The sequence below is a fragment of the Periplaneta americana genome, chromosome 16 (assembly GCF_040183065.1).
Source record: "Periplaneta americana isolate PAMFEO1 chromosome 16, P.americana_PAMFEO1_priV1, whole genome shotgun sequence".
Classification (NCBI taxonomy): Eukaryota; Metazoa; Arthropoda; class Insecta; order Blattodea; family Blattidae; genus Periplaneta; species Periplaneta americana.
This window is the reverse complement of record NC_091132.1, coordinates 23,643,791-23,670,529: the sequence shown is the minus strand read 5'-3', so window position 1 is coordinate 23,670,529 and position 26,739 is coordinate 23,643,791. Positions and strand designations below refer to the sequence as shown.

Below are 26,739 nucleotides of genomic sequence, written 5' to 3'. Positions count from 1 at the left end.
TTCATTTCCCTATGCGAGGTTAGCGATGTAGGTGAGTTTGAAATCTGTGGTGGTGTGACTAGCGTACAGATGACATTTGTCTGAGGAGGCGTATTACGCTTTCGGAGAGCGGATGGGAAGGCACTTTAGTGGGACTTTACTATACATTCAGCCTTCACGTCTGAATCGACAAATGGCATGACATAGCGAATCAAGAAAGCGACCGTTCACATTTCAACGAACATTCCTAAATATATAAGTTTATCCACAAAAATTCATTCGAAGCTGCGGTGCTAGCCGTCGTTCCATTCTACGTAGTCTACAAGGAAAGACAGCGGAATACTCTGCGCACGAATATTAAGGAATTAAATATAATCTATACTAATAATAAAACTGTAACCTACATTTTTCTTGTAATTTTCGCTTTTACAAAAATAAAATTGGTGTTATCATATATGATGAATATGATGAACTCTCCTGAGACTGAAAATCCCGTTTTTCAAATTTTTGTTTGTATGTCTTGTTCTTTATGGTTGTGAAACGAGGAACAGAGGTTAAGAGTGTTTGAGAATAAGGTGCTTACGAAAATATTTGGGGCTAAGAGGGATGATGTTACAGGAAAATGGAGAAAGTTACACAACGTAGAACTGCACGCATTGTATTCTTCATCTGACATAAAACGTTAAAATATCCAAACGTTTGAAATGAACAGGGAATATGAAAATGGATTTGAGGGAGATGGGATATGATTGTAGAGACTGAATTAATCTTGCTCAGGATAGGGACCGATGGTGGGCTTATGTGAGGGCGGCAATGAACTTCCGAGTTCCTTAAAAGCCATAAGTAAGTGTCTGTATATTTTTTTACCTTTTTCACGCGATAATGACTGAACTAATTTATACAAAAATTGGTATGTGAAATAAGTTAGGTCCTACCTAGATTTTAGGCAATATGACATTCAAAATACTTTCTTTAAAGGGGGTGGTTATAAGTGGGGGGACTGAAGTAAATAAATCGAAATATCTCGAATATTATTGATTTTTAGGGTATTATTACATAACAAAAGTTGCTTTAAAATGATTCCGTTAAGTTTTATTCTAAGCAAAATTTTTATAGGACCGGTATTTAACGAGATATACGAGTTTTAGAATAACAATGCCCCCTCAATCAGGCTGATATAATAAAATGAAAACAGATGACTCTGCGATTATTTAAGTTGACCTTGTACAACAAGCGGAAGATATTGACTTAACACTTTTTTAAATTTATTGAGTACCGCATCTCCGAACGAGTAAAATTCATATTCAGGGGCTATACAAGAACAGATACATATCTTGTACAATATAATATAACATATAATTAAGCTACAAGATTTAAAGAAAGAAAATAAGTAAGAATAGTACAAATATATCATTGAAGCTGAGAATTAAAATAAATAATTTTGCCAAAAACGTGTTTTTCTTAAAACACCGGAATTTGATACAACTTTATATTCTAATGGAAGTTGATTATAAGTTTTTATTAAAAGTGCTTAAAACCTTCCGTATCATAAGTTGCTGAGCCATTCTGAGAAAAAAATGATAGGCCTACTTGTTTGTAGCAAGTGCAGCGAAGCGCATGGATACGGCTAATTTAATAAATGAACCCTTCTAAAAATAAGTCCGAAGAAATTCCAGTAGCTTCTCCTGATCGTGTTTCTTTACGCACGTACACTATTAAGTAAATGGTTCACAAAGTACGTAGTTATATTTTATCCGCAGTTTACAAACACCAATACGGGAAATCTTTGCTATTGGTTTGTGAATGGAGAGCGACTGTTGGAAGCTGCGGGTCGGCGAGCTAGGTTCTCTCACAAAGCCATCGGAGTTAAACCTGACGCCCTTTGTGTTTGCTGTTTACTCTGTTCGAATCTCAGACGCGACATCAACCATTCCACTTCTCTTCGCCTACGTTATTTCCTCCAAACATGCAGTTCCATATTCTTTTGAGTTCTCGGAATTGTGATGAGCGATGACCCAAATCGTAGCACGAGATCGTGTATGTTATCGTCGTGGCAGTTTAACTAGGGCTTATAAAAATTTATGGCAAGCTAATACGTAGTCTATATGGTAGCCTTAATGATACAATTATTTTGAAATGTTTAAATATTTTCCTGGTTTCTATTCATTTTTATAGATGGAAAAAGATTAGTTGTTTTTGAACGAGAAATATTCACTTGAGCCCTAGAGTAAAAATAATGGATATATGAAAAAAAAAAATTGTATTGTTTTACTTCAGTGTCTTCTGACAAGTGGTGAATATACATTACGATTGAAACTATAGAAAATGGAAAAGTGTCCCACTGTAAATTGATTTAATAATAACAACTTAAAAAGATCTTTAGAATTTAGAAATTCATTTCTAGCTTAGAGTGAAATAGATAAGTCATTCTAGAGCATACTTGCACAAACAGCGCTCAACGAGCGCGCGCGCTCCTTCGGAGCGGGAGAGCTGTGTATACCGCTCGCCGAAACGGAGAGGATGATACGTCAGAATGATATACTGGGTGTTCAGTTCAAAGTGTGTCATGGCTCGCTGTATGTCGTCATGTGGCTAGCCGATGAGCCTAGAGAATTCAATCTTCCTACATCTCCGCAAAGGCGTATTACCTATATGCAAGAGAAGTTGCCTACCAAGTACGGCGTTCATTCTGATGAGTACTTACCGATACGTACGGTAACGCCTGCAGTGGCAGGAATGTGAACTGTTTGGAAACACGTACTGAGGTGAGTTTTTTTTCTTACTGTCGGGATATGGGGAGAGGATTAAGACGATTACTTACGTACAGTATTTGTTGACATTAACTTCGACGGTCAACATGGACACGGAGCATTTGATTTGTATTGTGGAATGTTGCCGTACGCAACCGATGATAACAAATACCCTGGGTACGACTTTCCCGCGCAAAACACAGTTCGAAAGACGTTATGGTAGCACACAGACCGTACAGACCGCCATCTGTTGCTACGACGTACAAGTTATACCGTACACGTTCTTAAGTTCAGATTGAACGGCTTGATTAATAGGCAACTTCTCTGACATAAAAGCTGAAACTCGCTTCAAATCGCTGACTCACCAACAGTGACGTCATGACACACTTTGAAATGAACACCCAGTAGACTTGCTATGGGTAGAGGAGAGGGAAACGACCACTCAGTTATCTAGTGGAGTGCAGTGTGTAGGCCTATTCTCAGTAACTGTTTCACGTAGCTTACCTACTGCTACAGTACAGTATGGAGGAATCTAAAAGACGGAACATAACATTTAACATTTAACGATTTACAGCTCGAACTTATTGATCTTCAATGTGACCTAAGGGCTAAAGATCATTTGAATAATACTACTAGCCTGGTTGAGTTTTACAAGACTAAACATTAGCAATAATATCCACGACTACACATGCTGGCTGTGAAAATGATTGCTATGTTTAGCCCAACATTTATATTTGTGAGCAACTGTTTTCTATAATGAACTTTAATAAAGGCAGACCTCGAACATCTATAACTGATGTTTCATTACGATCAGTAGGCTACTGTTCCTTTCAGCTGCCAACAGCATAAAACCTGTTTTGTTGTACTGATAAATAAAAATATAACAAAATGATATTATACATTAAAATAGCTATAGAATTTCTTTTATTTCTGTAAAATAAATATTTTTTTATTAATTAATAATAGTCCAAGATGGTTTTGCAAACATTGAACGGGAATTCACTTCATAAACACTCTTACTAGTACTGTATTTCCGTTTGTGTATATTTTGTACGAGATCATTCCGCTCATGAGCTGTGAGCCGGCTCGGAGAGCGCAAACCTTGTGGATGCCTGTTCTAGAGTAACTCAATAGCGAAACGTTCCCTTATGCAGCACACAGTTTCCAAAAAGCTACTATTTTTTAAATCTATGGGAATCTGATCACACACTCTTTTTTTTTTTTTTTTCGAATTTTTCATGCAACAATCTTCCCTTGAACTTTATTTTCGTATCCAGGGCTGTATGTGTGAGAGAGAGAGAGAGAGAGCGAGAGAGAGAGGAGGGGAAGGAATGACGGGTGGGAGGAAGGGGGAGAGATATATGTGTAGAGATTGATTGATTGATTGATTGATTGAAGAAGAGGTATGATTATAGTTATTTCTCGAGATGCACTGATTGTGATGATAATAAAAAATAAAGAAATGTTGAAATAATGGAAAGCGAAACGGCAGTGCCTTGTATACTGTTCAAGAAGAGTTCGTGCACAAAATAGTCTATTTAATTCTGGAGAACGTAAGGGCGCTCTCTGGAGCCAATATATTGATGCGTGGCGGTGTTTTGTTTTCGCACTGACAGGTCCTTGCGTGCTTGAGGCTGCTGGTCAATTACTTGTTGGTTATGAAGGACACATGTCGGTTATTACGACAGCTTCTCTGCTCCTCTACTTATTGATTTAGTCCCTGCCTGCAGTTTAGACATAAGGCTTCAGGGATCGGTCCTTGATGGCGAGATGATTAAAGCGAATTGTATGACGCTGAGAAAACGGTTAATTGACCTTTCTGCAGTACTACTACAAGAGAGGGGCACGGCAAAGTGTGGGAACCAATCAGCTGCAGCTTCTTGCTTACAAAAGCTTCAGTATTTCTCACGTGCCTTCATTTTTTAGAGGTTTCCTACAAACTAATGGTTCAATCGTTAGCCTATACAACAACATAATACTGTTCCCTGAAATGATGAATATTGCTCGGGCTCTATTGTGTTTCGAAACAGTGGTATCGTTGTTTTAGTATGGAATTAATTGCGACTATTTTATGAACTTCTTTTATTTTTATTAAGAAACATTTCAATTTGAAGAGCACATTGTAAGCCTTTCCTTGTATGAATGAAGGTTTCTTTACAAGGGCGCCCGCAGGATCCAATCCTAGTGGTAGAAAGGTGGTTAGAAAATTAGAGGAAACGGGTGGGGGAGGAGAGAGAAAATTGAATATAAAAAATAGCCAGTTCTGAAATATAAATTACTCTGCCCACCCGCTTTTGTTGAATTATTTCCTGAGGGTTTGAGAAACATGTGTCCAACTCATAAAGAAAAATAAAAAAGAAACTCGTAAAAAAATTAATATCTCGGTAGCAGCAATTGCTACCACTGGCTACCCCCCTGCGGACGCCCTTGTTTCTTTAGTAAATCAGAATACTTGTCAACTATTTCATCTTTGTTGAGAGAAAAATACTATAATAGTACATTATGCAACGAGCCTATAATGATAGTAATTAAGAAGCGAGTATGGATGTTTATGAAATGAGCGCAAGCGAGTTAAATAATTTTCATACGAGCTTCTTAATTACCATTATAGGCGAGTTTCATACGACTTTTTATGCTCCACCATATTTCTAACTTGAGATTATTCAGATGTATACATTTGATTTGTATATGACAAGACCGGAAGTGACCTTGTTCTAGGTCGTGAATTGTGAGATGTGCGCAGACGCGAAAGTATTGATTTTTTCCGAGGAACAATAATGTCATTGACCTTGATGTAATCCCGTTAAACTTGATTATTGAATTCGACATTGAAAAACGAGATGACAAATTGAATTTATTTGAATATTATTTACAATTAACGCTAATTATTATAGTAACATACCATAACCTTCTGCGACAGTATTGGATTTCCAGCCTCCGTGACTTTTCGCTAATTGTCTTTCGATTGCATATCCGAGAATAATCGAGACTTGCGGTTTACAAAGCTGACTTATCATTGGCTGAAAACACGTGTACTTTAATGAGTAGGTGTACTATAATGACATGCATTAAAGGACTGCTACCAGGTGTATAATTACTACATTTCGGCATGGTCGAGCATAAATTCTTTTTCACTTTATTTCTTCCCCTAGTAATATGTTTTTGCCATTTATTAAGCATTTTTTTCTTTTTGCATTAACTAAATCATATGCAGTACAGTACGATTATTTAGTCCTGACAGTCGCCGGAGATGTGCGCGTGGGACAGGCGAGTCCATTTAGTTACGCCAAGGTGTGTTTGGTTTATTCACTCGCTTGCCTTTACCGACTGCTCGCCCTTATCTCTACTCCGGAACTCTCCCCACTCCTCCGATTACTTCCCCTCTTTCGCGTCGCTGAGCTGTCAGGACTAAATAATCGGTCTGTACATCACTTATTTTTATGTGACACTGTACGGTCAGTCATAGGAACAGTTACACAAACATTATAAAACGCATTTCCTTCAGTGGTATTCGTAAACTCCATGACTTAACATTCTTTTACCCTATTGTAAATACTATGATTCTTACTCTGACATTTAGGTATAAAGCGACTATTTTTGTAACATAGAAATTGATTTTAGGTGGTAAATCTATGGGGGAAGGCGTGCAAACATTTTTGTGCGAGATCGTGCGTATTTGCTTGGTTTCCGCACAAAACCAATCCGCGGAAAGTCTAAAATTCCACATTCAGTATTTCCAACCTAACACACATAATTTCCCTCTTCTTACCGCTTAAGTGACATACTGATTTACTGCTTTAGGCTTTTAACATATTATTTTTAGAGATGTTCAATATAGTAATAATTGTAAACTTACCACTGCAATTTCACCTAAATTGCACTGTTAATTATTGTTTTTCAATATTTGCAAAAATTAAGTAAACTCCACTAAAGTTACTGCATTCGTGATGCAAGTAACATTAAGGAAGCCGTAAAAAAATCAACAAGATTCCAGACTCATCATGGCGGCATTTATAGACTGGGGGGAAAAAGACAGACGTATATCACGGCCTGCTGGAGTATAGTAAACACAGAAAACATTTTAAAGCAACAATGTTGAAGATAGATATTTTTGTTTTGCAAATTTGCCGTCATTGAACAGAAACCAAGATGGAGATTTCATTGCAACTAATTAGAAATTCCTCTTTCAGGTATGTAATAAACGATCTTCGCACAAAATATTGTACGATACACGAGCGGTATGTTTTCTTTCAATTCTCGGAAATTAAAAAAGCTCAACTACGTTTCGCTTTTTCAAACTTTTCCTCGAACATGAAAACTTCAACATACTACTCTTGTAACACATATTACTATCACCCTATTGTAAATACTATGATTCTTACTCTGACATTTAGGTATAAAGCAACTATTTTTGTAACATAGAAATTGATTTTAGGTGTAAATCTATGGAGGAGGGCGTGGAAACATTTTTATGTACTGCAAAGTCTTCAAAATGCTATGTAGTAAATAGTGAAACATATGTTGTAATTTTTAAATGGTAAATCGTCACTTTATCTGTGCGTTCTTATCGCTATCGAGTAATCACGACGCAGGGTCTTAGTGCTGGAAAAGAAAGAATGGTAAGACGGTTGTGATACAATTTATCGTTAACCTTAGCTGTCATCTGAGGTAAGGGATGATATCTACTAATACTTTATCATTTTCATGTATGTGAACTGCATGCTTGTGTTTTAATAGCACTGCAAAAGCATTAGTGGTTAGAAAGGAGATAATTCGGTTCGACGTGTGATATCTCTCTTTAAATGTGCCCGGAAAAGTTACAAAAAAATGTAGCTTTGAAAGAGTGCGTTTATCATGAACCTTTGATGCCCATGCTTAACCCATCAGCCGACACATAAATTACTACCAGCATGAACATTTCAACATTTGAAACCATCTAAAAATAAAATCGATGTATATCTATTACCGTGCTTCGCTTAGTTCTACCTGTCCGTTGGGAAAGGTGTAGTGATGTAGTTTTAACTAACCTTGTGAAACGTTTGCATTTATTTATATACCAGCGATTCGCGCTTTGTTTTGTCGACTCCAGTGTATGTATAAATCTCTGAAGTAAAGGTGAGAAAGAATAAATTGCATGCAATGTGTAGTAATTTTTTTCCAGAGGAGGAAGTTGCCGAACAATATCCTCAATTAAGGCGCGTTCCTCCATGCCTTTTGTCAACTATGGAAGGCTCGCATGAGTTTACACTGCAGAACTTTTTTCTTCACCTGCTTTACATCCTCATTATGAGTGCTGACTCTGGACAGCACGTCGTGGATTCTAAAGCATTTCAACATGTGACACCTACAAATGATGTCGCGGCAAATTAATTGTGTTTATAAATGTATTCTCTCTGTCAGAACTTGAAGTACATTTATGTACACGTCACAGATGCCTTATAGGTAAAAAACGCATTTTAATTGCGTTGAGACACGTTGAGTTTATTAAAAAAGAGCTCTGTAGGTTGTATGTCAGCATGTAGCTACTCGACTTCCACGATAACTGCAACGCTATCCATTACACTACGAACTCTTGTAGCAGATGAGATGAGATGAAATAATAATAATAATAATAATAATAATAATAATAATAATAATAATAATAATAATGTTTTATAATAACGTATAGTGAGGATCACGTAAGAGCAGCTCCTAAAAGGCTAGGCCGTCTATTCAGTGTTGCCAACTAATATCAGATACCACCAAAGAAGGTAAAATCACAATACCATGTACAACAATAATGATAATAATAATAATAATAATAATAATAATGATAATAATAATAATAATAATAATGTTTTATAATAATTTATAGTGAGGATCACGTAAGAGCAGCTGCTAAAAAAGCTAATTTGGCCGTCTCTTCAGTGTTGCCAACTAATATCAGATACCATCAAAGAGGGTAAAATCACAATACCCTGTATAACAATAATAATAATAATAATATTAATAATGCTTTATAATAATTTATAGTGAGGATCACGTAAGAGCAGCTCCTAAAAGGCTAATTTAGCCATCTCTTCAGTGTTGCCAACTAATATCAGATACAACCAAAGAGGGTAAAATCACAATACCCTGTATAACAACAACAATAGTAGTAGTAATAATAATAATAATAATAATAATAATAATAATAATAACAATATAATAATAATATAGTATTAACAGTAACAATGTCTTGCTTATTTACTTATTTATCACATTTTGCCTTTATGTTGGGATGTTTTCTAAGTGGTTCAATAATTTGTGAAAGTATAGGCCTATATTTTCCTCCTAACCTCTCGCACATTGTGTTGGTAATTAGTAGATTAATATTATCTAATATTTAAATCTATTTTGTCTGGAAACCTGAAATTCATTAGAATAACTCTTCTCGGATTCTCAGCCAGGTGAGTTGCAGATTAGCTTCCAAGCTTTCGACGGCTAGCTCTGCCATCTTCTTCAGGGATGAGCAACTCGCCTGGCTGAGAACCCGAGAAGAGTTATTCTATATCAAACGCCGGGAAAGCCTCAAGTCATACAATGAAATTCATTGCTTTGTAAACAGATTCACGGAATCTAACCTAAAAATTTATTTTGTTTGATCACGTGAAATGATTAGTACAAACTCCGAAAACCGAATGTTATTTTGAAATGTATGCTTAAGAATACTTACTCCTAATAATTTTGCTATTCTAGTTATAATTGCTGTCTTTGTGCGCCTAAGTCCATGGGGTTTTTGATCAGAGACCGGGAAATCCAAATTAGCCTTTGTCCCTTGTCTCTCTATGAGACACAGCGGACATAATGATTCATTCACTGGTTCTACTGTAGGCCTATATACTGGCCGAAACGTCATGTAAAAATGACTTTCTCAGTGAGAACTCTAGTCGGCGCTCATTCCGTATTACGAGTCTAAAGATGTCGCTTTAGAGCACACGCTACGGTGCAGGACCGTGACGAATTTTTTAGTGGGTTATTTTACGACGCTGTATCAACATCTCAGGTTATTTAGCTTCTGAATGAAGTGAAGGTGATAATGCCGGTGAAATGAGTCCGGGGTCCAACACCGATATTTACTCAGGATTTGCTCATATTGATTTGAGGAAAACCTCGGAAAAAACATCAGGGTTACTTGCCCCGACCGGGATTCGATCCCGCGGTCAGACGCGCTAGCCGCCACTCCACAGGTGTGGACTCGTGACATTTTAAATCAACTGTAATTAATCTGTCTAGAACAACGGTCATCAGCACAGTGCACTCTCGGGCCAGAGTTTCTTACCCGCGGGTAAGAGGTGCACTAGCGTGCAATCGTGACTGCTAGCGAGTATGCTTTCTCTCTCTCCCTTGTGCTCGACGGTGCATATTCCGATACACACCTTACCCGTTACTCATTTCAGCGACTGCTGACGACCATTGGTCTAGAAGAACCGGCTATGATTTCCGACTGAAAAATTAGAATTGAAATTTTTCTCCGATGCGGACGGCAATGTGTTTGCGGTAGTTTTGCGCGATGGCAACCGCATGACCACATAATTTATTGTTCTTCTTTTCTTTTTAGTGTTATTTTACGACGCTTTATCAACATCTTAGGTTATTTAGCATCTGAATGAGATGAAGGTGATAATGCCGGTGAAAAGAGTCCGAGGTCCAGCACCTAAAGTTACCCAGCATTTGCTCACATTAGGTTGAGGGAAAACCCCGGAAAAAACCTCAACCAGGTAACTTACCCCGACCGGGAATCGAACCCGGGCCACCTGGTTTCGCGGCCAGACGCGCTGACCGTTACTCCACAGGTGTGGACTTGTGCTTCTTGTAAATGCATAATGTTGGTTGATAATCTATACTAATAATAAATCTGTAGCCGAAATTTTTCTGGTAATTTTCGATTTTCCAAAAACAATTGGTCCTAACATATATCATTAACCACCCTGAAACCGAAAATCGCTTTTTTGAAATTTTTGTTTGTTTGTATGTCTGTCTGTCTGTATGTATGTTTATTACCTTTTCACGCGATAATGGCTGAACCGATTTTGATGAAAATTGCAATATAAATTAAGTTCGTTGTAACTTAGATTTTAGGCTATATGGCATTCAAAATACATGATTTAAAAGGGGGGTTATAAATCGAAATATCTCGCTTATTATTGATTTTTGTGAAAAATGTTACATAACAGAAATTTCTTTAAACATCTTTTCCGATAAGTTTTATTCTTTGAAAAAGTTTGATAGAACTGATATTTAATGAGATAAATGAGTTTCAAAATTAAAATAACTGCCATCTAAGGAGGTGTAATGAAATAAACAAATGAATTCGTCTATAAGGGACCTTGGTCAACAATCGAAAGCTTTGAATCATAGCCCACAGAGAATGTTTCTGTGTTTGTATGAAGTAATATCGGAAGCTAAATTAACCGATTTGTGTAATTAATTATTATTTCACCATTGGAAAGTGTAGTTTCTCTATATGGACATAATGCTATAATGTTATTACAGTAACTTCGGAGTGAATTGAGGACAGGTAAGATTAAAATGGCTTCTTATGCACAAACAACTTGATAGGCTATTCTGTGTATTCGTTTCCTGTATTTCTTAAAATAATGTTTACCTCAGAGAATTAACGAACCACAAGAGTGTATTGATTTAGTATGCAGTAATAATATGTTAGCTTAGCATTCCATTATTTTATAATCCAAATTTTAACTATGCTCAATTGAATCGTGTTAAAATACATAAAATACATATGCATTAAATGCAATGCAAAAAAATTGGGTAATGAGCCAAGCAGATGTTGCGCTGTTGTAAAATAAAATTTGTTCCTCCTAAGATTCAAAAGCCCCCATAACAAATTAAAAACTTACTTATCGGTGTACATCCGTTATCAACACATTTTTATATAATATAATATAATATAATATAATATAATATAATATAATATAATATAATATAATATAATATAATATAATATAATGTAGGTAAAGGTATCCCCGTAACATGCCATGAAGGCACTTGGGGGGCATGGAGATAGAGCACCATGCTCTCCATGACCTCGGCACTAGAATGAGGTGGTGTGGTCGGCACCACGCTCTATAATATAATATAATATAATATAATATAATATAATTTAAGTTATTTGAAGGGTTCAGAACCATAGTGGCCCAAGCGCCATTTACTGAATACGTAGAAAACAAGGGTTAAAATTAAGTTATTATCATAATTCAATGGAAACATATAGCAAGTAAAATAAAGTATACACATTAAATCTAAATGATATGTCAGTCTTCATTAAAGTATGGATGCATGTAATAAAAATTAAGAAACATGTTAAAGGAATTGTCATTGCACCAAATGAGTGTCTCTGGACCAAAATGATCGCATTTTAATTATTTAAATACAATTTAAATTAAGTAACATATTAAACGTTTTATCCTTCTACCAAACACGAATCTTCCCTGGATCAAATGTCCTATTTTAATTATGCAATTACTTTATATTTATTTGTAACGGGTGCAGCGGAGCGCACGGGTACGGCTAGTGATTGTAATAAAATTATGATGAGTGTGAATAAACATCAACTGTAAGTGAACGCTCGTCAGTTCTGACTTGAATACAAGCAGTTCTCTCACTTCTGAAATCCCTACATTGTGAATTGCAGTTATTCGCTTACGAATTCTTGGTCATATTTCCTTTCAGTGTATCCGAATCCATTGTGCCTCGTAGTCGTAGGCTTCTGGGATGGAACTCATTACCTCCAACACAATGAAATCATCTGCGTTCGCTCAGGGATGAGGGATCCATGCATGTCTCTGTATCACTGCAGTGGAATTGCCTTGTGTGCTTAGAGCATTCTATTCCGTTATCGACTTGTATAGTAAATATTTGTTCATTGTAGGTTTATCTTTCAAGCCTTAGAGGATTTGGAAGCTAGCGCGGTAGAGTAAACAGGCCTATGTCTGAGAATGTAGCTTACTCTGCTCTATCGCCATTGTGGGCAGCAGCCAGGCAAAATCAATTCCGGAGGATATTAATTTTGATGACATCGTCATTTTGTGGTGCAATATTGTGGGAGGTTGCAGTGATATGGACACGTGAGGAGCGCTAGGCAGCGGCGCCGAAGTAATGTGTGCTTTCACATTAAAAACTTATCGCACTGCACAGAAAATATCTTGATGTTGCAATAGTAATATACGTTACAGGAGCGGTATGTTGACGTTTTCATGTTCGAGGAAAAATTTGAAAAAGCGAAACGTAGTTGAGCTTTTTTAATTTCCGAGAACATGAAAACAAACATACCGCTCGTGTATCGTACATTATTTTGTGCGAAGATCGTTTATTACATACCTGAAAGACGAATTTCTAATTAGTTGCAATGAAATCTCCATGTTGGTTTCTGTTTAATGACGGCAACTTCGGAAAACCAAAATATCTTTCTTCAACATTGTTGCTATAAAATGTTTTCTGTGTTTACTATACTCCAGCAGGCCGTAAAATACGTCTGTCTTTTTTTTCCCCCAGTCTATAAATGCGAACTTAAAACAAACGGTAATGTTATGTAATGATTTATTTTTTATTTTAATATTTTAACAATATTATTTATATAACATATTGCAGTAATAACATCGGCATCTGGAATCTTGTTGATTTTTTCACGGCTTCCTTAATGTTACTTGTATCAGGAATGCAATAAGTTTCGTGGAGTAGTAGACTTTACTTAATTTTTGCAAATATTTAAAAACAATAATTAACATTGCAATTTAGTTTCCAATTTATAATTATTACTATGTTAAACGTCTCTAAAAATAATATGTTAAAAGCCTAAAGCAGTAAAATGAATGTGGCGCTTAAGCGGTAAGAAGAGGGAAATTGTTATGTGTGAATACTGAATACTCTGGGAATACTGAATGTGGTATTTCACACTTACCGCGTATTGGTTCTGTGCGGAAAACAAGCAAATACGCACGATCTCGCACAAAATCATTTTTGTACTAGTATCTCTCTTTCTGGAATGTGGTATTGAAACATAATGTCTGTTTGTTCGTCCATTTTCTGTGTCAAGTATTTATTGTAAATATTAATATTTAAGGTTTAGATCTTATGTATGCCGAAAATTATCTTAGATAGTACCACGAGAGGATTTGAGATTACTGATAATTTCTCTAGTTACGTAATAACAACAGAAAATATCTAGGAAGCTCAGATACTTGAGTGGTATTTATTCTTTCCTCAACAGTATGTAGTCTGCAAGCAAGCACGTCACCACAGAGCTATTGGAATGCTTGCGATGAATTATCGTAATCGGGGTTGTCGTGCTGTAAAGAGTTTAATAACTCTTAGGCATTAATATGATCTTATTTTCTGGTTAATTTAGATCTTTTGGCATTAGTTGTGAAATATTTTCATGTAATACTATTCAAATAATACTGGATTGAGTCCACACCTTAGGAGTAACGGTTAGCGCGTCTGACCACGAAACAGGTGGCCCGGGTTCGATTTCGGTCGGGGAACGCTAAATAAACTGAGATGTTGATACAGCATGGTAAAATAACCCAATAATAATAATAATAATAATAATAATAATAATAATAATAATAATAATACTGGATTTAAAACCTTTGTTAATTCGTTGTAATGTGAGTCGTGCAATATAGGGGAGAATCGGGTAGTATCGGACATCGGGTAATATCGGACAGTGAGTTTCTTTCATCTACCACACGATGATAGTACCTGATTGACATGGTTACGTTTCTGTGATGTCGCATAGAGAAACGTAACCATGTCATTCAGGTACTACCATATGGTGGTAGATGAAAAAACGCACTGTCCGATATTTCCCGATGTCCGATACTACCCGACTCTCCCCTAAGTGGATCGTCGAGAGTCGGGCTATTTTTTTCTGGGACTGTACATACATTTTTTATTTATATAGCCTATCTTTATATTTTATATTTATTTTTAAGTATTACTATTACTACTGTTATTATTGGAATGCACATTTCACTTCTGGTAGTGTGGAAGAGAAGGCCTCATCACCTTAACTCTACCAGAATAAAAATAAATAAATGAATGAGTGAGGTCATAAGTAAATAAGAATAGAATTAAGTAAATAAGTAAATATTTAATTATTTAAATCAATCACTCAATCAATCAATCAATCAATCAATCAATCAATCAATCAATCAATCAATCAATCAATCAATCAATCAATCAATCAATCAATCAATCAATCAATATTTAAGTGATTAAATAAATGTAAAAAACTGGTTGCAGTTATGTTCTTCCTGTGCAGTAACTGACTTGAACTAAAGAACTTCAAACTTTTTCTAAATTGATTGTTTTGTGTTCCATTTATTTGTAAAATAGAATGATTAAACACTAAGGTAGTAATTAAACAGCTATAAGATATAATTTTTTCTTAAATTTTCGAAATGATCCCACTTGAGTAAATTCTCTATTATTCGGACGTTCACTAATTCAGACTGCCGTTTTACAAGAAGAAACTGACTTGTGAGTCAGTAATGACTAATACACATTTATAATTTTATTGATTCGCCGTGTGTTCCGAACGAAAAATCCATCATTAACAAGCAGTAAAATAAACATCTTAACTCGAGCCTCTCTATTTAGAAATGACACGTCATGGTGTAGGGCTAGTTCTTTTTACCGCCGCCTTTAGCGCTGCCCTCGATGCAGCATGAGAGGCGAACTAAATGCATCACGTGATGGTTAATGAAGATGATTGATGAAGCAACGTTGGAATGCCTGAAGTGGAAAGGGGAGTACCCTTCGAAAACCTACCATCAAGCACTGTCTTTGTCCGCTTGCATCTGCCTGATTCAGACCCGGTTTACTAGCCGATGGTATGTCATGTAGTAAATTGCTGAATTCACAGAGCCTCCAGCTGCATGTGTGTAATATACTCTTCGCGATTGGAAAGTTCACTAAGCTTGCAAACATGATATACTGTACTTCCGATTTATCTGATCACAAAATGTTTATTATTCGACATGACTTATTGCATGAAGCTGTGTATCTAAAGTTAGAGAACTTTACACTAATGAAATTGAAAGAGCAAGGCCAAGCCAAACTAAATATTTTGGTGTTCTTACGAAAACACAATTCAGTATTTTCGAGTCATAAAATCAGAGAACATTTTCCAAGTTTCTCTTTGCGACAGGAACAAGGCAGTATAATATAAAGGACTTCGTCTGTTTATTGCCACAACAATATTTTGAAGTCCATTACATAGTTACGAGAAATGAAAAGCAGTGTTTGGGAAAATGTTAAACCCTGCCAATAATGTTCAGGCACACCGCAACGCAGCAATGCGTGTGTCTAATAATATTGAACTAATCGCTCAAACAAGTATAACATAAGAGAGTGAAGGATTAAGAGACAGAATAGCACGTCCCTACTTCCTGGTTTCTTTCAGTTAGTCCTAATTCGGACCCTGTTTATGGAGTCTTTATCATTTATTGTATTTTATTTCACGTACCTCCTAAGATGTCAGAGTGAGTCATAATTATAATAATATACATAAGGAGCACTCGAAAGAGTATTAAGTATGACTTTTATATATGTTGATCTTGTTTCACACATTAGTCACTGTAGTCTCTTATGGATTTTGTTCTTTTTCCACACGTTATTATGTGATAGCGTTCGCACTTTCGGTCGCACAGTGAGCAGACGCAGTCGTCGTCTGGATGGTGGAATCTTTGCGTCCTACATATCTTGTGGTGGAAGCCGTGGATAGCGAGTCTTGTTACCACGTGTCTTTGGTCCTGGCACATCTCTGTCCACTTCCGGTCCGTCATTGCGCTTGTACAATAGAAGTCCGGGTCGATGTCTTCTTGCTTCCTACGCCGTGTCTCCAGGTGTGCTTGCTACGGGCCCGTAGATGGCAGCATTAGTTCCAGCCTGAGGTCCTCTATGAAGAAACTCTCTTTGGCCAACACGTAGACGATCCTGGTAGGGGACTGCTTTCCTACTCCTAGGACTCTCTTCAGGAACCTTGCCTTCACATTTTCTAACTTTGCAAGGTCGTTGTTCGTCTTTTTCTCCCATATTAATTCTATTCCATAGGAGGCAATCGGTGTTATAACTGCATGAAATAATGACATTGCTGTGGTCAGGGAGAGTTTGCTGATGTTCTGAATTCTGTTTATGGCTTTCGTGGCTGCCGTTGCTCTTTCCTGGATATGTATCCTGTAGGAAGTCATTGTCGGTTGCAGGTATACACCTAGGTAACGAAAGGTGTTCACGGTCTCCAGCGTATCTCCTTGCAAGGTAAATTTCTCGTCTTTTGCTGGTTTTCCTCCCTTTCTAAAAACCATGTGCACTGTTTTTTCTTTGTTGATCACGAAGCTGTTTTTGCAGGCCCACTGTTCGAGCCTCTCGAGTGCTGTTTGCAGATCGCTCTTGCAGTGCGACCCTAGAGCCATGTCGTCTGCATACATTATTAACTTCACTGTGGGTAGGTCCTTAACTATGTCTATGATGTCTGCTGTTAAGATGTTGAACAGCAGGGGGCTCAGAATGGCAGGAGAGTCATAATTATGTACTATATAGTATTGCGTAGTATTGTATATACCAAAACAAACATATTTTGTCGTATAAACGTATAGCCGATACGTCATTGTTATCAAGGTACGGCAAAATTGCATTATTTCAAAGCTAGTCTAAAATCGGAACTAACACTCGTGTTGTTTTGCGGCACTTGTACCTGGTGAACGCGGAATGTTTTCTTCAGCGGCAGCAGTCCTGCGACTTCGCGGCCTACCGGCATTGTTCATCACAGGTGCAAAGCGACCGGTTTCCCTAACGCGACGTTCCACTGCTGCAATTGTTTTTGTGCGAGATCGTGCGTATTTGCTTGCTTTCCGCACAGAACCAATACGCGGTAAGTGTGAAATACCACTTTCAGTATTCCCAACGTAACACACATAACAATTTCCCTCTTCTTACCGCTTAAGCGCCACATTCATTTTACTGCTTTAGGATTTTAACATATTATTTTGAGAGACGTTTAACATAGTAATAATTATAAATTGGAAACTTACCACTGCAATTTCACCTAAATTGCAATGTTAATTATTGTTTTTAAATAGTTGCAAAAATTAAGTAAACTCTACAACACCACAAAAGTTACTGCATTTGTAATGCAAGTAACATTAAGGAAGTCGTGAAAAAATCAACAAGATTCCAGATGCCGATGTTATTACTGCAATATGTTATATAAATAATATTGTTAAAATATTAAAATGAAAAATAAATCATTACATAACCTTACCGTTTGTTTTAAGTTCGCATTTATAGACTGGGGGAAAAAAAAGAAGACGTATATCACGGCCTGTTGGAATATAGTAAACACAGCAAACATTTTATAGCAACAATTTGAAGATAGATATTTTTGTTTTTAAAAGTTGCCGTCATTGAACAGATACCAAGATGGAGATTTCATTGCAACTAATTAGAAATTCGTCTTTCAGATATGTAATAAACGATCTTCGCACAAAATAATGTACGATACACGAGCGGTATGTTTGTTTTCATGTTCTCGGAAATTAAAAAAGCTCAACTACGTTTCGCTTTTTCAGTCTTTTCCTCGAACATGAAAACATCAACATACCGCTCTTGTAACGCATATTACTATTGCAGTTGGGTGTCGTCGGACAGGAAAACGTTCAGCGTAGATGCGAGTAGCAGCAATAGCAGTGTTTCTTACTTCACCGTAAAAATCAAGATCATATTGGTAATTTCACTGTTTGTGTATGGTTCCCCCATTCTGTATTAGTGCCAACTGTTATGTTACGCAATTCAGTAAAGTAAAAATAACACTAATCTCAGTTACAATACTCAACGTCATGAATCAAGAAAACATCACTATAACTACAAGACATGGCCAACTATGAATACATATCTTTTTAACCACAAAGCAATACTGATTGTTAGTTCCGATTTAGGCCACGGGTAATTTGTAGACTAGCTTTGAAATAACTCAATGTTTCTGTATTTTGATAACGATGCAGTATCGGCTATACATTTTTATGATAAAATATGATTGTTTTGGTGTATAGAATACTCTGCAATACTTTATAGTACATAATTACGACTCATTATTTATTTAAGTATTCAGGACGAAGGTCACTGATTCAATCGGTGATGGATTATTTTTTCCGTTAGCATTGCTTTCTTTGGAAGTGAAACAAAAAGTCAGGGGTCCCATGCAATAGATTTACAGTATGTAAAATTATGTCCGTCCTTGTTCGAGGGAAAACAGAAGAAATTATGAAATAATAAAAATGCAAAATCATGTAGTTGATATAGCCTACAGAATATTTGTCATATATCAGCAGAGATTTGTAAGAGCCTATCTGGTATTTTAAGTAGAAGACGAAACTGTAATGTACCGAACATTGTATAAATCGACTTCTGAGTAATAGAGTTGTGCGATCGACATCTATGCATCTTGCAAAAGGAGATAAAAGCAGATGACACACTACGGTTTGTGTAAGAACTAAGTTAGAAAAATGAAGTTATAAGGAAAAAAAAATTAGAGATGTAAATTCTGTAGAATGAAATAAAGAAATGCTAGAAAACTTGTACAAATATTGACAAAGGAAGAATTCCGAATTGGTTTATTCAAAGCTTCTAGAAGGAAATGAAACTGCATGGAGCAGTTGTGAAAGCAGAGAAAGATCGCCGAAAAACTACGTAAAAAGTCGTAATAATTAGGGATCACGGAATTTCGCATTTTTTGTAAATAATTCGCGATGAAACGCCTTTTATCGAAAATTAATTGTATTAACGCAAAAGTTGGCATAAATGAAATATGTTTTATGCTGAAATGGATGGGGTATTTTTTTTCTTGTCATTTATTTTTTTATGGCACTATTTGACGTTCTTCTTTTGGGAGCCATACTTTCCTCTTGTAGCCTGAAATGTTCTTCATTCGGAGACAATAGACGCTGTATTATATTAATTCCAATACATCCTCAAATTACAAGATTTGAAGTTATTGTATTAATTTCGGATACATAAATACCTTGACTTGTAAACTCTTTCGCTCTGCTATGCACTATAACAGAAGCGCTCTATATTTTCACAAAAAGATTTGTCCCAAAACTAGAAAATATCAATACATTTCACCCCCTCACACTTGAGTGTTACTGACTTTTGAGAACGTTAGGTAGAAAGGGTGGACCATTAAATTATTTTGGTAGACAATGCAATGCATGTTTTAATATGCAGTTCTCAGTGCTACGAAACATGTTCGCTTTTGTCAGTACCAACAAGTATACGTGATTAGGCATCAGAATCATTTCGCTTTTTTTCTAAAAAAAAAAAATAAATTGTTTCGCTGCAAAATATGTTTCTCACGAAAATTAGCGATAAAAATATTGATATATTCGCGATTATTACATACATATTCATACAGAAAACCACTTTATGTTTTAATTCAAAATTTATCTAATTTATTGTTAATGTGACCTCTAGAAATACCAGTGAATAAATTCAAAACGAGTTTGCAGACATAAAATCATTTCTGATGACGTACAGTGTTGTTTTTTGTTAAATGTCCGAAGATAGGTCTGAACCTCACAAGTGATACCAACATGGCACCACTTATGAGACAACTAGGCCAAGAGATAATGGGGTAGGGTGGCCAGTTCCTTTCCCCCTAAATAGCACACATCGCCGATTAGTTGCATATTACAAGCTTAGATATTAATGAACTACGTTCAGTGGCATTATATTGAATTTAAACTCGTCCGTTTTTAAAGAAAATCAACACGATAACTTAATTGTAACATTGAATGATTATTTTTCTGTGAACAGACGCTGTCCTCATTTTTTTTATTATCCAATTTAATAAACCTTATTTCACCCTGAGGTATATTAGGGTTATAGTTGACATCAAAATACATATTTTATAAAGAAACAATAGTAAAGTGATAACATAAAATAGTGATCACAGTTACAATTTACATGAATTATGCAGAAGCATGCACATTAGTGAAAGAATGGCTCCTGTTAAAGATTAATGAGATGTTTGAGGAATAAAAAAAAGTATACCGTACAAGAATTTCTAACCGTTTCAGAGTAAATCACGATCTTAAAAAATAATCAATAGTAGATTAATAAAACAAAGTTTCACTTTCACTTTCAAATTAATACTTAATTCATGAACGATGAAACAGTTAAGAGTAATAAAGAGATATTACAAGCAATGATTTACGGTTACAAGTTACATACATGATTCAGGAACAATTACAATAATCCAAGAATGTCTAGAAATTAGCGAAGATGCGAGCTTCTTAAATTACTAAAAATGATTAATTCATTCATACAAAAGTCGTTCACTAGGTAAAGGGAAGTATTTGTATTAAACTGATGAGGAAGAGAAAAAGAAATTGGTTGGGTCACTGGCTGAGAAGAAACTGGCTGCTGAAGGATGCACTGAAAGGAATGGTGAAAGGGAGAAGAGTTCGGGGCAGAAGAAAATATCAGATGATGGACGACATTAAGATATATGGATCATATGCGGAGACTAAGAGAAAGGCAGAAAATAGGAAAGATTGGAGAATGCTGGGTTTGCATTTGGCAGAACACTATATGTGTGTGCGTGCGTGCGTGTGTGTTTTTTAGTAACATTAATTTACAGAGAAAGAGAAATGCGAAGTCGTATGAACATGAAGTACTTAACTGTTTAAACATATATTTCAATGCTGATGTTTTTACGGGTCAAATTTAAAGTACTTTTCATTTAATAGATGTCACTGATATGTAAGATGAATATACAGTAGCTGCACACATTTAGGTGCGCTTAGAATTGCTTTCCACTCAGGGGATTTCTCTCATAAGCTCGTTTGCTGTCCCCTTCGGTTGTCAGCAGCAAACCCCCGCCATCGTAGCAGTGATCCATGCGCCCAAGGTAGACTCTTTTTTACTCCGCTGTGGCTATATCCTGATTAAAATTCTCCCCTCGTTCGTCATACACGACTCAAGTTTTTAGGAAAGGAGTCCAAGTGTGAACGGGGGAAATGGATTTTTGGTAACATGTGGTGTTAGCACTAGAGCAAAGTTTATGCTAGGAATTTGTGATTTTCATCCTCCGTCCTCTTTATTAGAAATGTCATATCACTGCTTTAAATGTCTGCGACAGATGATTCTGTTACTTACAATTAAGCCATTACATCTTTAACATTTTCTTATTTAAGGTCATGTGAAAGGCATTGAATAATTTTAAGTGTTCGCGTAGGCTTCCGCGGCTGGTGTACATGGTGTGTGGATAAGCTTCAGGGCTTCTACCGCGTTGTCTTGGTGTTGGTGGCTGACGTTTCGACCGCTGTGTTGTGGTCATCTTCAGAGCAGTTGTTGGAACTGCTCTGAAGATGACCACAACACAGCGGTCGAAACGTCAGCCACCAACACCAAGACAACGCGATAGAAGCCCTGGAGCTTATCCACACACCATTGAATAATTTTGTTTGTTGGTTTTAAGTACGGTTCTAAAATAGGTAAGACACTTCCCTATTTATGATGTGTCAGAAGAAGAACATGGGCGAATCCAGAAATGCATATGGAGTGTTAGTTGGAGGCCGGAGGGAAAAAGACCTTTAGGGAGGCCGATACGTAGATGGGAAGATAATATTAAAATGGATTTGAGGTAGATGGGATATGATGATAGAGAATGGATTAATGTTGCGGGCTTATGTGAGGGCGGCAATGAACCTCCGAGTTCCTTAAAAGCCAGTAAGTAAGTAATAGAGAAATATGCCTACTGCTGTGCTTTTTCCTATACAAGCCCTTAATATGCAATCACTAGGGTAAATCTGAAGCTTTACGAGTTGCAGAAGTATCGTATTCCAGAAAAATCTTCTTTTGGTGAAAATATTAAATAGTTTTTTTCAAGGACAAATTTCCATGCTGAAGAAGAGAATCGAACTCGGGATCCGTGTTTTGTGGTCAGGAATACTGACTACAAGACTACAAATCCGTTTGTTATAGACTGTTTGTTATATTCCAGTTTTAATAGCATTGATAGCTAACATTGCCTGTTGTGTATGCATGTAGCAGAATCTTGGTGTATGTAAAATTGCATTGTATTCTACGAATTCTGCTAGGAGACTGCCGTACGTATTGTACCCAGCCATTTCGTATTCTGTGGTAGTCTAACGCAGCTTTACATCTCTAATTCCTATTGAATAACCAAGTCTGGCAAGGAAATGGTCGTGTTTGTAAACCCTATATAGACTACACCAACAGAGGTCCATGAAAATTGTGTCGGTTTTACATTGAGGGTGGTTTGAAACAGCATCCGTTATCGATCAAAGAAAAGGAATGGAAAGATACGTAAAATGATTACATGGCCTGGTTCTTGCTTGACAGGGAGTACCCATGCGACCATTATACAGCAGTGATCAACGTGACGCTGATGAATACGGGCTGTCCGAGAACTCTGGTGCACGAGACGGCCCTTCAGCTGCTTCAGATTTTGGACAAGCGGTTCTTTGGTGCTGTGGGACCACTGCCGGCCGAGGGAGACGCCAGTGAGTTAACATTCACATTTTATGATAAGCATGAATTGTAGATGATTATTACATTTTTAGTTAGACGACTGTCTTCATCATGAATCTGTTTTCTCCATCAACAGTACATGGATTGTTTCTCTTTTCAGCCTGTTTAAATATTATCCAATTTTTCTGTGTTTTGAATTGCCATTATATTCTTGTTTAAAGTACCTCGTTGTAAACGAATTTTGTGCTGCAACAGATTAGAGGAAATGCTTTAATTTTGAGCAACACGTCGTTAAAAAAATATACGCACATCGTGTATGAAATTATATTTGGATATACTTACATATTTTTTCTGTTCTTGAGAAGTAAATATAAATAAATAATCCGTGGCGCTACAGCCCGTGAAGGGCCTAGACCGACCAGTCGGCTGCTGGCCTCACGCCCACATGCCGAATCAGAGGTGGACGATCATCCAACCAGAATGGAGGTATCATGTGGTTAGCACGATGATCCCCCAGCCGTTATAGCTGGTATTCGCAACCGGATTTCGCTACCTAGCTCCCCAAGTGCATCACGATGCTGGGTGGGCACCGGTCCCATACACTGGCCGAAATTTCGTGAGAAAATTTCATCCCCAATGAGAACTCGAACCAGCGTGCATTCCGTAACGCGTGTCCTAAGCAGGATGCCTTAGACCACGACGCCACAGCGCGGGACTGAGAAGTACAAGAATTACTTCTCACTTAGTGGTACGCCGACAATCTATTGAAATGGAGTCATTTTCTGTATATTTCTAATGTAAAAACTAACTCGGAAGCCGTGAATACAGAGTGTTTCACAATTATAGATACACACTGTAGAGATGACTAGAAGACAATGAAAAAGGCAAAAATTCTTAAAAAACATAGATCCGGAAACCAAAGGTTTCCGAGATTGTCATAACTGTGGCCACCATCAGACACACCTGTTACATTTCCAGCCTCATTTATTGCCTGACAGACTTAATGATCGTGCGTACTTGCATTTTTTAAACATGAGCTACGCTACCTATTGGTTGATATGCCTCAGGGAAAGACAGCGGCTGTAGTACATGAATCAAGAAGCACCTGCTTACTTTCATTTGAACGTTCGATAGTTCTTGCGCACAAACTTCCCCAACAGGCGTATCGGCCATGGCTTACGATATAGTGGCCTCCCTTGCTTCCCGACTTCAATCCTCTGCGTTTTTTTTTGTTTGGGGATATTTTAAGTATTTTGTATTCCAGCCCTGTTGATAAATGTGAACGAACTCAGGGAATGCATTGTCATTGATTGTCAACGAATTAGAGATACGTCTTAGATATTTGAACGTGTACGATTGTCGATGAGGAAATGTGTTGATGCCTGCCTTATCTTGAACTGTGGTTATAGTGAGCACATGTTATAACGCTCTCTTCCTCCAGGGGATATCGGATGTTACGTTACTCCAAAGCAGACATCATAAAACTGCATAGATTTTGAAAAAGGCTGTTTTCGGGACCTGCTTTCATTGAGACTTTTTACCTTGTTTCATTGTCGTCTATTAACCCTTGTAATTTGTACCTATAATTATGAAACATTCTGTATAGTAAGTTGCTTCCATGAAGCTCGCTTGCTTGTATGCTTCGCCTCCAGCCGCATTGAGATACGTTTTCTAGTTCTTGTAGTTACATAGAACCATTTAATGGAACTTTATTCTCTTCTTAAATGTATGACTATTTACAGTCATATCCTACAATAATTAATAACGTCTCTGATATGCGTATTATGATCATACAAATGATAGCAGCACATGAATGGCTAAGAAGTATCTGTAAATTTGCAAGTGAATAAATAAAATATTTCAAAAATTAATTTTTCTCAAAATGAGACTTTTTTATAAGCTGTATGTTTCTGCTTTGCAAAATCTAGCACTCTAGGACAGTTAAATATTTTTTCATGACAACCAACACATTAGCAACCACAGAATCTCTACAGTCATTCGTTTATAACTTCTTCACAAACAACACATTACAAAGAAAAGGCGAACGATTTAAAATTGAATTTAGATATCAGTAATGGGTAGAATATTGTATAGCACACGAGAGTAAACAGATTTTATGGGCTCGTGGAAATTATCACACACGGCTTCGCCTCGGGCGCTAAACTTTCTACTCGCGCATAAAATCTAATTTTACTGTCTTATACTATACATTACTATTAGTCACGCATTATTATCGATGTAATTGTCTCGTAGACACTGAATATAAACAAAATCAGTTCAATAGTAAATGCGAAATCCTTAAATTATTTTTTATTTATCATTACGATGAAATTAATATTTAATTATTGATATTTATTTTTAAATATTTTTGTTAAAAACTAGAAAAGAACTAGGCAAAAATAATATTCTCGCATGTTTGTGAAGAATATCTCTTCTTGTTTTATGAATGTGAACTATAACTTGCAAACGGACAGGCATGCTGGAAACCACTTTTTTTCGTATCAGAGTTGTTAAGAATACATTTTTCTGTGAAAATATCAAAACAGATTTTTTCAGCAGCTCTGTGCGTATTTCGTGTAATGAGAAAGTGATGAAAATTAGGTTTTGAAAAATGAAATTAGTTTGTGATTATGACGCTTCTTCGGAAGTTGAGCCGTCAATAATACATAGAAGTAACAGTAGGTTGTGTTGAAGTTAAACTCTTATAAATTCGTTGGAATTTTTTGCAAGAGTTTTATATAGTTGCTGTATTCTTTCGGTTATATTATAATAAAAACTCGAAATAATATATTGATTGATACCAAGTAATTATTAAAATAAGAAGTTTGACTAAAAGTTTTAGAAATCTTGTAGCAGTTCTTTTTATATTGTAAGAAAGTCGTTCTTTAGAATATCAGCACATCAATCAATTATTGGTGAACAGGTTAGCAATTTAAACACCTCACTAGTGTTATTAGCAACCTGCCAGTTTTGTGAACCAATATTAGATTCATGTAACGCCATAGATTTTGTCGGGGATAAGGATCGTATCAACTGTCGCCTTGTTTTTTTTTTCAATCACGTAGGAAGATTGATTGATACACAAGCATTCAATAGGGTGAGGGACGAGAGATCTGACATGGATTGGTGGGGTTTTCACCCTTCTAGTTCGTTGTAAAATGCTGGCTAGAATCTTTTTGTAGATTTTTAAATGGGAGAAACTATAATAAATAGAGTTTGTATTAGTTATTTAAAGGGAGATTGTGTAGCCAACATTTATGAATACTGGACTGTAAAAAACCATATCTCGAAAAACATATCACTCTCTTTTAACAGATTCGTTCTGTGATTTTTTTAATTGGAGAGTTTTAACCTAAATTGATAATTCTATATGAATTCCCAATCTAATTCACACTCGATTTGTGGAAAATTGATTCAGAGTTTTGCAGACAACCCAGAATTGTATCTCTCCATCTGATTTACAAAAAAGATCCTC

General features: G+C 36.4%; 1 protein-coding gene across 7 annotated transcripts in view; it reads left to right on the top strand.

Moving 5' to 3' along the window:
- The window catches only part of fry (Protein furry), a 719,047-nt gene that overhangs the window by 180,923 nt on the left and 511,385 nt on the right, over positions 1-26,739 (top strand). For all 7 annotated transcript variants that reach the window (XM_069813811.1, XM_069813807.1, XM_069813810.1 and 4 more), the window contains one exon: positions 23,136-23,296. In XM_069813811.1, coding sequence (XP_069669912.1) covers positions 23,136-23,296 — 161 coding nt within the window. The remainder of the gene's footprint in view (positions 1-23,135; positions 23,297-26,739) is intronic.